The 13,944-nt window shown below is 58.3% G+C and overlaps 2 protein-coding genes across 2 annotated transcripts; one reads left to right on the top strand and one right to left on the bottom strand.

The window, feature by feature from the left end:
- Positions 1 to 2,216: 2,216 nt before the first annotated feature.
- PRICKLE3 (prickle planar cell polarity protein 3) lies at positions 2,217 to 10,600 on the top strand (the record flags this gene model as incomplete). Its single annotated transcript, XM_079727798.1, has 9 exons — positions 2,217 to 2,258; positions 3,487 to 3,572; positions 4,469 to 4,652; positions 6,587 to 6,700; positions 7,002 to 7,139; positions 7,685 to 7,888; positions 7,976 to 8,162; positions 8,935 to 9,234; positions 9,895 to 10,600. 9 exons carry the CDS (start codon positions 2,217 to 2,219, stop codon positions 10,488 to 10,490), a joined length of 1,851 nt encoding a protein of 616 aa, XP_079583924.1. The 3' UTR covers positions 10,491 to 10,600.
- A 146-nt stretch (positions 10,601 to 10,746) lies between these two features.
- Positions 10,747 to 13,830, bottom strand: PLP2 (proteolipid protein 2). Its single transcript, XM_079727801.1, has 5 exons — positions 13,651 to 13,830; positions 12,426 to 12,578; positions 12,226 to 12,321; positions 11,601 to 11,691; positions 10,747 to 11,183 (listed from the first exon to the last, which is right to left on the bottom strand). The coding sequence occupies exons 1-5, from the start codon at positions 13,744 to 13,746 to the stop codon at positions 11,161 to 11,163; spliced, it is 459 nt and encodes a 152-aa protein (XP_079583927.1). The 5' UTR covers positions 13,747 to 13,830; the 3' UTR covers positions 10,747 to 11,160.
- Between the last annotated feature and the right edge of the window lie 114 nt (positions 13,831 to 13,944).

Here is a 13,944-nt window from a genome sequence, read left to right as displayed (position 1 = left end):
GAGGTCGTGGTCCGTGTTCCAGACAGTTCGGGGCTTAGAGTGGGGCGTGCATGGTGGTTTCTGAAGGAGCAACCCCGCCCCCGCAAAGGAACAGTGAAGAAAATATGTTTTAAAGTGGGTGGGCTTGGCAGTGGGGAGGGCGAGGTGAGAGGCTTGGTTAGGAGCTGAGGGATGGGTTTTGTTAGGGGTAGCGGGGAATATCCTTGGCCAAGGCTGGGGACTGAGGTGGCCTGGGAAGAGCTGAGAGATAAGAATTGGAGGGTAAGGGGTGGGATCCAGAGAGAGGCAACCCCACACCCTTGCCTACCCCGAGATGGGACAGCTAGGCAATCAGAGGACAGAGCCAAAGGGTCTGTGGGGCCGACCTACCCTTCTCCCCGCCCCCCCCCCGGCCTCCTCCCTCCCTCCACACCCCCACCCGTCCCGGAGTGGTTGGAGGCCCGGTCTGGAGCCCCTATCCTGCACCCTCTGCTGTGTCTGTGACGTCGGTAGTGCCTGTGCTTGTGTGTTGCCATTTTGTCTGGCTGTGGACCCTCCCCCTCCCCTCCAGACCCCCACCCTTTCCCGTGCCCTTCGGTATTGTTTGAAGACTCCATCCCCGAGGAAGAAAAAATATGATGAATTCTTCTCCCCTAAATAAACTCCTCAACCACCTAGTTCACACGGCTCTTACTTCTGAGTGTGTCTTTTTGGAAGGGGGAGAGAAAGATGGGGAAGAGGAGGCGAGAGGAAGCTCCGCCTCCGACCTGCTGGACACCGTTCGAGTCACCCCACCATTTTCGGCCCCTGCAACAGTGTTTTGCCGAGCCCTATCCTCTGTGAAGCCTCGCCTGCCGATCATTCTAAGTCACTCTCTGAGTAGCCCTGCCAACTGCCCCACTACTGGCCACCGAATGCCCAGTCTTTCTAGGGTTCGGTTCTAATTCTGGTCCCTTAGCCATGCCCCTTCCCAGCCCCTGTGGAGCCCTGTCCTTGAATCCCCAAACGGTTCAAAGGGAGAATTCCCTCTAGCCGTCCGCCTCGCATTCTTTAGACCCCGATGTCTCTCTATTTCCTTGTCTCTGCTCCAGCTGGAGAACCGGGAAACCGACTAGGCTGCAAGGCCGGGAGGCGGGGCGCCAAGGTGACTCGTTAGTTCTTTCATTCACTCCCTATAACCTGTCTCAGGCTCCTCCCTGGGGCAGGGAGGGGCGGGAAGTGACCAGGATGTGCGTAATGGGGCGCGGTGGGGATGGGAGGTGAGGTCCCCAGCGCCCACAATGAAGGGCCTGGCTGACCGCCGCCACAGCGGTGCCTAATTAGAGACCCTGGCCGGGCACCGGAGTTCTGGCTGTGTGCCGGGGACTCCCTCCTCCCAGCCCCGAGGCATAGTGAAGCCTGAGAGCGCGGAGAGACTCCTAGCTCAGGGAATGAGCTCAGGGAAAGAATCACTGGAGAGAGAAAAGTGGGAGCAGGGGAGGGAAGGCTTGAAAATCTATTTCTCAGGACTTAGGGGACATCGCAGCTGGGCCTGTAAAGATGGGGAGCGAACAAGGAAGGGGGCCTCGGAACCTGGCCAGTAACTTTAACCACCCCCCGCCCCCGGCTCTGAAAACGGATGAGAGCGGGGACGTGGGGCGGGGGCGTAAGATCGAGCTCTGTGATGGGGTGAGGGAGCACCAGCTGGGGCTGCGATGGGGCTGGGGACCGTTCTTGCAGCATTCATCCGGGGGAAAGAGACGCTCAGAACATCACCAGTGGGGAGGGGGCCAAGAGGTGGCTTTAACCCATCCCCCAAATAAACATCCAAGATAAATCACGTGAAGCGTCGATACAAGTACTGTAGCGCACACTCCTTGCAGTCAGGTCGCCACTTCCAAGTTCCCACTCCTCCACTACAGAGCCCTCAAGCCCTAGAATGTCCTGTGAGAGACCACGTGGAACCCTGGGGGCTCTGGGGGCCGTGTTTTCTGAGGCCCAGCTCCCGCCCAGGCAGGAGTGCAAGGAAGCTTTCGCGCACGGCGTTCCTGGGCTGCGCGCCCCTCACCTCTAGGCAGGGGGCGCCTTGGCCCGGGAGAGACAACAGGCCCAGGGGCGGATCCCGCTGGGCGCGCTCCTCCTACGCCGGTGTCAGGTTTACGGAACCGAGAGCTCCCCTGCCGGACGCGCGGTGGCCAGACGGCCACAAGGATTCCATTCGCCTGACCCGGCCCGGCTTGACCCTGCCCGGGCGCGCCATGTTCGCGCGTGGGTCCCGGAGGCGCCGCTCCGGGCGCGCGGTGAGCGAGACTCAGGGCAGCGGTGGGGGTCGGGGTAAACTGAGGCCCGGGAGAGGGAGCAGGGGATAGGGATAGCGAGGAGGCGCTCCCCGAGGATCTGGGAATCCCCATCCTCAGGGTTCCCAAACCGGAGGGCCTGGGGCTGTTGGAAGTATGTGGAGGAAGGAACGTGGAGATCTGGTGGCCCTTGCTCCCTAATCACCTTTCCGCACACCTTTATCAGCACCCCGGGGACCTGGTGCACTCCCCTCTCGGGTGAGTTATGGGAGGGGATTCTGAGAGCCAAAAGATTGGGTCCTGGAGTCTTAGATTGAGCAGGGGCCTCCTGAGCTTATGAGAAAAGGGACCTCCCCCTGTACCTTGGCGGAAGGTGAACTGAGGAGTGAGGCCCTACACTCCTGGGGTGCCCTAATACTGAGAGTCGAGTGGTTGGGATTTGTGAGGAGAGGGCTTCCAGGCTTCCACTTGAGCCAGGAAGCTTTTGACTTCCTAGATGGGAGGGTCCCTCTCTTCCTTTGGAGGGGCTGTCTGGGTGGGGTCTGCGTTTGGTGGTCCCGAAGAGTGAATAGCCCTAGGATATGAGGGGTAAGGGCCAAGGCTTCTTGGGGTGTGGGTTTCTGAATGGCTCAAGGCTCAATGGCTCCTGCGATCCTGGAGGAGGGTCTCAGTTCCTTGGGTGTGAAAAGGTGAAGCCAGGGTTTGGGGGATGGGCTCTTGAGCTTCTGAAGAGAGGAGCAGGGCTCACGTGGGGATCCCAAGTAAGGATGGGGTCTCAGATTCCTACCCTGTGGAACTGGAGTGCTGCTGGCTTCCTGAGTGGAGAAGGGGCCGAGATGAGCCCTGAGAGGAGACACCCAGAGTAGGGGCTCTGCTCTGGTGGGGAGAGTACTCTGAGTTCAGGGGGAGGGGTTTTGAGGCCTGGAGGAGTCAGAGGCTGGTGGGAGGTGTCGGGGCTGGGTGAGGGGAGTCCGATGCTGGCCCGGGGAGGGGAATTCCCTGAAAGGGGCGGCAGATAGGGAGGTGGCCTCAGCTCCCCCGCCTCTCCCTCGGTTGTGTCCCCCTCCCCCGCGCTCTGGGCTCTGTCCCAGCCTGCCCGGCGTTGCCCTGGTGGGACAGGCCCCGGCGTGTGGTTGCCGGCCTCAGAGTGGAGAGGCGGGCGTTGACTTCTCTCTCCCTCCCCGCCCGCGCGCACCTCGCCGGGTCCCGCGTCTGCCCCCTCCCACTACAGCCTCAAGAGGCAGAGGACCCAGACCGCGGCCAGCCCTGCAACTCCTGCAGGGAGCAGTGCCCCGGCTTCCTGCTGCATGGCTGGAGGTAGGTGACCATCCCAGGACCTTGTCTTCGTCAGGGTCCTGCCCTTATGGGAACCTGCCCTTAGGGGAAGCCCCCCCACCCCGCCCCGACTTAGGCCACGCCCCTAGGCTTGAGCCAGGTCTTAGAGAAAGCTCAAGTCCAGAGCCCCTCCCCTGACTCATTCCCAATTGTCCAGTTCCCAGGAGAGCTCCGCCTACTACACAGCCCCGCCCCAAGAAGTGTGCTCCAAGTTTCTGAGTCCCATCTCTAGGGAGATCCTCCGTCCCAGGCTCTAAGCACCGCCCACTGACCTCCAGCCCCCTTCTGGGGCTCAGAACTCCTCTCCCAGACCCAGGTCCTATCCTCCTAGTGGAGCCCTGTACCCAAAACGTCCCATAAAATACCACAGACAGAGCCCTACTCACCCAGGCTCAGAGCCTCAGCACAAGCTAGAGCCCGCCCCTAGGGAAAGTTCCCCCACCACGTCCAAAGTCATGAGAGGAAACCCCTAGATTTATAACTCCAATCTCAGACTCAGAGCCCCACCCCTGCTCAGGCTCGTTGCCGGGAGAGTGTGACCCAAGTCCCAGTGCTGAAAGTCAGGGGATGGCCTTGAGACCTCCCACAGCCCCACCACCACTTCACATCCTCGGCCCAGGCCCCACAGCCCCACTCCCAGCTCACAGCCCTGCCCCCAGCTGGCCGCTCTGCCCCTCACAGCCCCCGCCAACTCCCCACAGTAGTCTGGCTCACAGCCCCACCTCCGCTCAGCACTGCCCCCAGGCCCCTGTCTGGCTCGGAGTCTTTTGCTGGTGATAATCTGAATGTCTCTGGCCCTCAGTTGGACTTCCTTGGGCTGCCAAGGGGTCCAAGTGGGCCATCCCTTAGGAACTGACCCCCCATCCTGGTCCCCTCAGAAAGATCTGCCAGCACTGCAAGTGCCCACGGGAGGAGCACGCCGTGCACGCAGTGCCTGTGGACCTGGAACGCATCATGTGTCGGCTAATCTCAGACTTCCAGCGCCACTCCATCTCTGACGATGACTCCGGCTGTGCCTCGGAGGAGTATGCCTGGGTGCCCCCTGGTCTCAAGCCCGAGCAGGTGACCAAACGCCACCACCCACTCTTGCTCACCAGTGGGCACACACACATGCACACTCAAGTGGGAACCCATTTCCAGGGAAACTCTAGGGTGCGTGGTCAGACTGTGCATGTCCTTCTGACCCCCCTGTGGTCTAGCAGGGAACCCTGATTGATCACTGGGCCAGTTCCTCAGGACCTGTTCACCCCTCTCCTGTCCTCCCCTTACCTCAGGTCTTATCCCAGCACTTCATTCACTACATTTCCATTGACTGATTCATTCAACAAACAGTCACTGAGCACTTACTGCATGTCAGACAATGTTCTAGGCACTGAGAACACAGCAATGAACAAAACACAAAAAAATACATCTGCCCACATGGAGGCTGTATTCCCAAAGGGAGCAAGAGCCAATAAGCAAACCTGTAAATATATGTCAGGTGGTGTAAGGGCTATGGAACAAATAGAGCAGGGAAGTGGAAGAGAGGGAGGGGGGGAGAGAGAGAGAGAGAGATGTTAGAATTGTAAGTAGGGTGCCCAGGTCAACCTCTGTGAGAGTATGATGTTTGAGCTTCTTGAAGGAGGTGAGGATACGAGCCATGCAGATATCTGAGGTTAGAGCAATCCAGGCAAGGGAAACAGCTAATGCAAAGGCCTTGAGGCAGGAGTGTGCTTGGCGTGTATGAGAAACAGCGAGGAGACCAGTGTATCTGGAGCACAGTGAGCAATGGGGCGAGTGGTTGGAGGTGAGGTCAGAGATGGCGGAGGCCATGGACAGAACTCTGACTTCCACTCTGAATGAGGGAGAGGACACAAGAGGCTTGTGAGCAGAGAAGGGATGTGATTTGTCTTAGGACTTAACAGAATCCCGCTGGCTGCTGAGTGTAGAATGGACAGTAAGAGTGAGGATGGAAGCAGAGGGATCAGTGAAGGGGAGGCTACTGCAATGGTCCAAGTGACTGATGATGGCGCTGGCAGTGGAAGTAGTGAGTGGTGGCCAGATTCTAGTTATATTTTGAAAGTAGAGCTGAGAGGATTTGCTTGTGGGTGTGACAGAGGAGTCAAAGATGACCCCAAGGATGGATGGATTGACTGATATGGGGCAGGCCAAGGCAGGAGCAAGTTTGAGGGCTAAGGGCATAAGTTTGGTTTTGGCTATCTGGAGTATGAGATGCCTGTTGGACATCTGAGTGGTCACGTTGTCTGGAACTCAAGTGAGAGGTCACAGGGCTGGAGGTATGCATTTGTGAGGCATTAGCCATGAGATGGTATTTATAGCCATGAGGGTGGATTCGATTCCCAAGGGACTGAAGGTAGACAGAGGCAAGAGGACCAAGGACTGAGCCTGAGGACCCTCCCACATTTAGGGGTTGGCCAGTTGAGGAGGAACCAAAACAGGGACAGAGAAGGAGCAGCCAATAAGGTAGGAGGAAACAAACCCAGGGCTGTGTGGTGTTCTGGAAGCTAAGGGAACAGAGTGTTTCCAGGAAGAGGGAGTGATCAGCTGTGTCCAGTGCTACTGATGGGTCAAGTTGGATGAAGACTGAGACCTGAACAATGAGTTCAGCGATGTGGATATCATCAATGACTATGACAGGAATAGCTTTGGAGGAGAGGCAGGGACAGAGGGGGTGGGGAAGCCTGACTGGGCTGGGGTCTAGAGAGAATGGGAGGAGAGGAAGTGGAGACAGCAAATGCACACAACTCCTTCAAGTAATTTTGCTATAAAGGGGAGAGAAAAGTGGAGCAGCAGATGGAGGGAAAAGTGGGGTCAAGACATGAGGGAACTCTCAGTATGCTTAGGAAGTGGCAGAAATGATCTGGCCTGTAGGGAGGAGGGGGTCAATAGAAGTTCCCTCATGATGACTTTAATTTTCTCAGAAAAGTAGGGACCCACCATCCCACTGCATCACCCCTAGTCTCAATTGTTTTCTCCCATCCCCCATGTCCTCCCAGGTATACCAATTTTTCAGCTGCCTTCCAGAGGACAAGGTCCCCTACGTCAACAGTCCCGGGGAGAAATACAGGATCAAGCAGCTGCTGCACCAGCTGCCCCCACATGACAGTGAGGTGAGGAGACAGAAGACAGGAAGGGCATGCCAGGTAGGGGACACAGCCTGGACAAATGCTAGGCAGCTGGAAAGAAGTGGGCAGGGTCAGAGGAGGAAAGGTGAGCTGATCTGAGGTGACAGGTCTGGACAGGCAAAACCACAGCTGTGCCTTGGGAGAAGAGGTAAGGGGTGGGTATTTCAGGCAGGAAGCACCATCTATATAAAGGCCTAGAAGTAAATTTTTTGAGCATGGATGAAATTTGGAAGAAGGCTGGGGGCAGGCATCAGGGGAGGAGCCTGGAAGATCCCCACTACTCCAGGCACAGTACTGCACAGCACTGGAAGAGGAAGAGAAGAAAGAGCTCAGAGCCTTCAGCCAGCAGCGGAAGCGGGAGAATCTGGGGCGTGGCACCGTGCGCATCTTCCCTGTGACCATCACTGGGGCCATCTGTGAGGAGGTGAGCCATGGAGGGCCCCAGTGAGTAATGGTGCCTTTGCTCCAAGCCCTGGGGTACAGGGCCCATCTGCCAGGCTCTGGAAAGAGTTTTCTCCCCTCCATGAAGTCAGTGTACATGGGGCGTGGGCTATCTCTTTGGTCCTCTTATGATTGAGACTTGTCTTTAAGAACCAACCCACAGTGGCAGGGCCTGTCTCTAGAGCTGGGTGATGGGTGGGATTTGTCTCTAAGCGCCCCCTGGTGGGTGGAGCCTAACCTTAGATCTTACTGTTAGGTGAGGTCTGTTGCTAAGATCCCCCAACTGGGCCTGGCCTGTCTCTATGGTTTCCCCAACTCCCTGAAGGGGAGACTTGCCTTTAAGGCCACCCACGAGAAATAGAGCCTGTCTCTGTGGTCTCCCCCAGGAGCAGCGTCCAGGGCCTATCTCAAAGTTACCCCCTGGATGGGGCCGGTCACAAAGGCCACGGGGAAGGCCCACGTGTGACACGCCTACCATCCATCCTACCATCTTGATGATGGTGACGGCGTCCACCTGTCATTTGGCAGTGCGGGAAGCAGATTGGAGGTGGGGACATCGCCGTGTTTGCCAGCCGTGCAGGCCTGGGTGCCTGCTGGCACCCACAGTGCTTTGTGTGCTCCACGTGCCGGGAGCTGCTGGTGGACCTCATCTACTTCTACCATGCTGGCAAGGTCTACTGTGGTCGCCACCATGCTGAACGCCTGCGCCCGCGCTGCCAAGCCTGTGACGAGGTTCGTGTCTCTCTGCCCAGGGGTGTGAACGGAGGGGTGGGCAGGGGCAGGCCCTTCTGATGGCCATGGATGGCCTTTGCCCCCCAGATCATCTTCTCCCCTGAGTGCACAGAGGCCGAGGGCCGGCACTGGCACATGGGTCACTTCTGCTGCTTTGAGTGTGAAGCATCACTGGGAGGGCAGCGCTATGTCATGCGTCAGAGCCGCCCCCACTGCTGCGCCTGCTACGAGGCCCGCCACGCGGAGTATTGTGATGGCTGTGGGGAGCACATTGGTGGGTGAACATGGGACTGGATGGGGGATGGATGGACAGCTGGGTCACAGCCCCACCCCCAGGATTCCTCCTGGGGGCATCTTTCAGGCCCCATCTTCCGTTATACACCATACTTTAAGTCTAGCTCCAGCACTGTAGCCCTATACCCTTCCCTGCAATTCCATTACCAATGCCCCCCATCACGCCATACTTTCTAAACCCGACCTACACTAGGCACCACTACACATTTAGGTCCACCTCCAGAGTGCCCTCTAATTCCTAGCCCTGCCCCCCACCAGAGCTACCCTCCTACCCTCTCAGCCTGGCCCCTACTCCAAGCTATGCCCTATTCTCTAAGACTCTCCTCCATCAGCCTAGGTAAACCCTACCTTCTAAGCCAGACCCTACTCTCTAAGACCCACTCCCTTCCCACCAAGGCCATGCCCTACCTTCTATGTCCTGCCGCCACCACCCAGGCCTCTTCTTCAGGTCCACCTTCACTCTCCTTCCACCTGAAGCCACCTCTTAATGTCTAAGCCTGATCCACATCTTGGAGTCCAATGTCTACCCCCACCCTGGGAAAGAAAGGGAGGCAGAGGAGACATTTATCAGCCAGTTTCCAGGAGAGAAGGATGAGGAAGGGCCCCATTCTGGAGAGGTGGGGGGAGAGGGCATCTCCGGGTACCCTGCCTCAGATTCCCTACCTCTTCCCAAGAAGGGCCCCTATTCAGGAGGGTTGGGAATATGCCTGGGGGCTCTGCCTCAGTTTTCCTCCTCGTGTCCATCCCCGCAGGCCTGGACCAGGGCCAGATGGCTTATGAGGGCCAGCACTGGCACGCCTCAGACCGCTGCTTCTGTTGTAGTCGCTGTGGGCGAGCGCTCTTGGGCCGCCCCTTCCTGCCACGCCGTGGCCTCATCTTCTGCTCCCGAGCCTGCAGCCTGGGGTCCGAGCTCACGGCTCCGGGGCCCGGCCGCCGCAGCTGGAGCGCAGGCACGGTCTCCACACCTCTCACAGCCTCTACAGCCTCTTTCTCTGCTGTGGAGGGGGCGTCTGAGACCTCCACCAAAGGCACCAGCACCGAGCCAGCGCCTGGTGAGCCAACCTTCCAGCCACACCCAGCCACTCCCAGCCACTCCGGTGCCCCCGCCTCAACCCTGTCCCCGCCCCTTGATTCGCCCTTCACCTGTGGCATCCCTGTGCCATCCCTGTGCCCTTCACCTGTGGCATCCCTGGCCCTGCCCCCATCACAGCCCTGGCTCCGTCCCCAAACTATTCCAGGCCTAGTCTCCATCCCCAACTACACCCCAACGTGAACCCTGGTTCCACCCCACTTCTGTACAGGGCCCTTCCCCTACCTCAACTTGTCCCAGCTTGAGCCCAAGTTCCTCCTTTCCTCCAAACCCTCTACCCCTCACCCTCCGCCCCCAGGCCCCGCCCCCATCCTATCCCAGACCCTGTCTGCTCCAGCCTATGCCACTCCCCTTTCACCAGGAGCCACGCCCCCACCCCGGCCACACCCCATACACCAATCCATCTGGTCCTGTTCCTCCTGCTTTCAACCTTCCCTCCACCCAGAACCTGCCCCAGGCCTCACATTTCCCGGACTTCCCACCTCGCTGCGCCGCCCCATGCCTGCCTCCACTTTTCCAGTCCTGATGGGGGAGAGAGAAGGCCCTTTCCAAAGGCCTCCCCTGGGCTGGGGTAGGGGTGGGGCGAGAGATACAGGGAGTCGCTCCATCTCTGTCTTTCCAGCTGCAGGCCCCGAGGAGCCTGCCCGCTTTCTGAGAGGGGCCCCTCACCGCCACTCCATGCCCGAGCTGGGGCTCCGCAGTGTCCCCGAACCACCCTCAGGGCCTCCCGGCCAGCCGGACCCGCGCCCAGAAGATGGTGCCTTTGGTCGCCAGAGCACCCCACGCGTCAGCTTCCGCGACCCTTTGGTGTCTGAGGGAGGCCCGCGGCGGTCCCTGAGTGTGCCCCCAGCCCAGCGCCGCAGGCCACGCAGCCCCCCGCCCAGGGGCCCCACACATCGCTGCCACCATCACCACCACCACCACCGCCACCATCACCGCCGCCGCTCTGGCAGACGTCGCCACCATCAATGTGACTTGGGATCAGGGTCGGACTCGGGATCTTGCTCCAGCTCGCCTTCCAGTCCCAGTTCCGAATCCTCAGAGGACGACGGCTTCTTCCTAGGGGAACGCATCCCACTGCCCCCGCACCTGTGCAGGCCAATGCCTGCTCAGGGCACTGCAACTGAGACCCTCAATTCCCCATCTCCACAGCTCCCCGGGAACTCTCGCCCAGGGATGCCTCGCCAGGCCAGAGACAAGAACTGCATCGTGGCTTGAAGGAGTGACAGTTCTGGAGGGCTGCATTCTCAAGTCAGTGTAGATGATGACCCAGCCCCGCAACTTAAGTCATAAATCCCCTGCCTTCCTCCCTCCTTCGTCTGTTTGTATTCCTGAAGTAATTTAATATTTGTTTTAAAACAGGCCTGGCTTCTTTACCTCCTTGCTCCAGCTGCTCCAGCTCCCCCCAGTTTTCCCCCTCCTGATGCTTGAGATTTAGCTAAATTTGATCAAAGGATTAATTTACTCACTATCATATGTTCTAATAATCTGCTTATTATTTATTTATTCCTCCACAGAACCCCTCTCCTCCCACACACACATGCACACTGAGAAGGTTATTAGGAGTGGGTTACAACCTGGGGCCTGGAGTCTGAAATCTGAGGCACCCTCTTCCGTCATTTTGTGGCTTAGGTGGGGGCACTGTCCAGGCAGAACTGGTGTCTCCGTTTGGATACTGCAGAAGGAAGGGGAACCTAGGCACACCCATAAAGGTGGCCATACCCAGAGGAGTTGATTGGCAGCCTGGAAGACAAATTCTCGCGATAAAGGCACTTTTACCTCAGTAGGGGGCTGGGAGTTGACTGGGAGTGTTGTAGTAGGGGCGGGGAGGAGTTATTTCGATGGAGGTGTTATTTGCAGGTTGCTGAGAGAGATGAAGGGAGTTCACCTACACCGGGCCATCTGCAGGGTCTGCAAGAGGAAAAGAGAGAACACATTGGCTGGATCCATATGTCCATTTTGCAGATAAGAATACTGAAGCTTGGGCTTCCCTGGTGGCGCAGTGGTTGAGAGTCCGCCTGCCGATGCAGGGGACGTGGGTTTGTGCCCCAGTCTGGGAGGATCCCACATGCCGCGGAACGGCTGGGCCCGTGAGCCATGGCCGCTGGGCCTGCACGTCTGGAGCCTGTGCTCCGCAACGGGAGAGGCCACAGCAGTGGGAGGCCCGCGTACAGAAAAAAAAAAAAAAAGAAGAATACTGAAGTTTATGGTACTTATTGGCACTAAAGCCTTAAGTATCAATAAGAGAGTTGGCATTCATGCCCCTTGGGAGACCCATTTTCTTTTCACCCCCTTAGCAACACCCCCCCAACACACCCACACACTTACCAGTAGGGGCTGCTGTATGTCTTTGCTGCCGCAAGGGGAAGGTAATGTAGGCATCATAGCCAAAGAGGCATGCAGCGATTAGGCCCAGCACCTGGGGATGGGAATGGGAGTGAGGTGGGAGTGGATTAGGCTGGTCAGCCTACTCGGCCTCCTACCTCCTTGTATCCACCACCTCCAGTGACTACCCTATGATTGGTAGCTAAAGCCCCAGGTTGGCAAGCCAGAGAGCCCCAGGGAAAGGCCAGAGACTGGACTCTAACCCACCCTCCCTCTTCCTAGTACCTTTCTACACAGTGCAGCCACACAGTGGCCCCACATATAGGGGACGCCATTCATACTGTACATTGAGACAAAGCTCTAGCAGATGGTATAGTCTAGTGTATCGACAAAGGGGCCACCTCTCTGTGCTTCCCACAAAAGTCCCTGTGTCAGACAAGGGATGGCCCTTTACAGCAAATGATTTGGGGAGTAAAACCAGGGCCTGGGTCAGACTTTCCTACAGGCCCTGAGGACAAGTGTGACCTACTGTGGGTGACACACTTTCTGGCAGAAGCAGAGGCAGAAATGACCCCAGGATCCTCAAACCCCTCTCTCTGTGCTTTGGAGCTGACTCCATAGCCTTTACCCCTGCAACGATTTTGGAGTGGTTTCCTCTCTCAACAAGCACAACAATGGAGGTGATCAGGTAGAGGATGACCGCTACAAGGGTTCGGAAGAAATCCTGTGAGGTGTAGGGAGAAGAGGGAAGTCAGTGTCCAGAATTCCCCCCACAATCCCAACTTCCCGAGCCCCTCCCTAGCCTTGCCATTGTGGCCCCTTTCTCACACTCCAAGGCCAGTTGATGATCTGTATCTTGGTGTGCAGGTCACACATGTAGACGACAAAGAAGATAGCAGCAAAGACCATCTCTATCACTGACAAGAAGGAGTATCCTGATGTCGAGGCACCGAAGCAGATCAGAATCACCAGGCACAATATCTGGAAGGATATGTGAAAGGGGGCCTCGATCAACTCCCAGGGCCGAGGGAACTGGTTTAAATTGGGGGTCTCAAACTCAGATGCGTACCAGGACTGGGAAAATGACAAATAATAATAGCTAAACACTTACTGTGTGCACACTGTGTTGCAAATGTTGTTCTAAGAGCTGTACAAGTATTAATTCACTCAATCGTCACATCACCCTAATGAGCCGGGTACTATCATTAGTATCTTTATTTTATAGATGAGAAAAGTGAGGCACAGAGACATGAAGTGACTTATCCAGGATCACCCAGCTAGTAAGGAGTAGATTTAGGTGCCTCAGTTTCCCCTCTTTTCCCTTCTAGGATGGCCTGCCGGGAGTGGTGCCTCCAGGTGTTTTTTTGTGAGCACTCGCGGCGCCAGCTTCAGGGCTTTGACAGGGCGGGACATGCGGTTCTCCCAGCAACCTCTTTGGGAAACGGTGAGAGCGATACCAGAGGGGCAGGGCTCCATTAAAGGCGCCGCACCCCTTTTACAAGTGACTCAGAGGAGGCGCCCACTTTGAGAGGGACGGGAAACCGAGGCTCCCAAATAGCTGAGGACCTCCCACCCCACCACAGAGAGGCGAGGAAGAACTGGGGGAGGGCTGGTCACCCTACCCCGCGGGACTAGTGCGCGGGGGCCCCACCCCAACAGGTCCCGCCCCTGCGCGCTCTGCCAACCCTTCCGCCAGTGCCCAGGCCGCGCCACGCCCTGCCACGGGATGCACCCCAACACCCAGCCCCTGGGGACCCGTTCGATGAGTCCACCGATAAGTCTATGGGGTCTCTCTCCATGGGGCCCCCCATATGCCCCTATGGGCCTCTTGCCTGACCCCGTGAGCCAGCAGCTCCCGACCACCTTCTCCAAACTTCACTGACTCGTCCTGCGTGCGCCCCTGGTTTCGGGCCTGCGCCACCAACCCACGCACCCCTCGCTCCACTGCCAAGAGGCCCGGGCCACGCGCCTGTCTCCCCCGGAGCTGCCCCGCTCCGCGTAGTCGAGCCACCCCACCCCGCCTTTGCCCACCCGCCAGTTCCGGGACGCTCACAATCTCAGCAAACAGGAGAATTCCCTTTCGGGTGCGTGAGAAGTTGGTGCAGGCGGCCCAGCAACCGGGGGCCGAGAGGCGCTCGGAATCCGCCATGGCGTGGACCGGAGTCCCGAGAGGCGCGGAGGATCTGCTCGCTTGCTCGTGGGTTCGAGGACGGTGCACACCCAGCCGTCTTGCCCGCCGTCTGGCCGGGAAGGGGGCCCCGGGGAGAAGGAGGGAGTGAATCACCGCGCGGAGCAGAAGCGGGCGGGGCCGGAGCGGGCCGGGCCAGGTGGCCGCCGCCCCGGAAGC

This window comes from Hyperoodon ampullatus (assembly GCF_949752795.1).
Source record: "Hyperoodon ampullatus genome assembly, chromosome: X".
Lineage (NCBI taxonomy): Eukaryota > Metazoa > Chordata > Mammalia > Artiodactyla > Ziphiidae > Hyperoodon > Hyperoodon ampullatus.
This window is presented reverse-complemented; position numbering and strand designations above follow the sequence as displayed.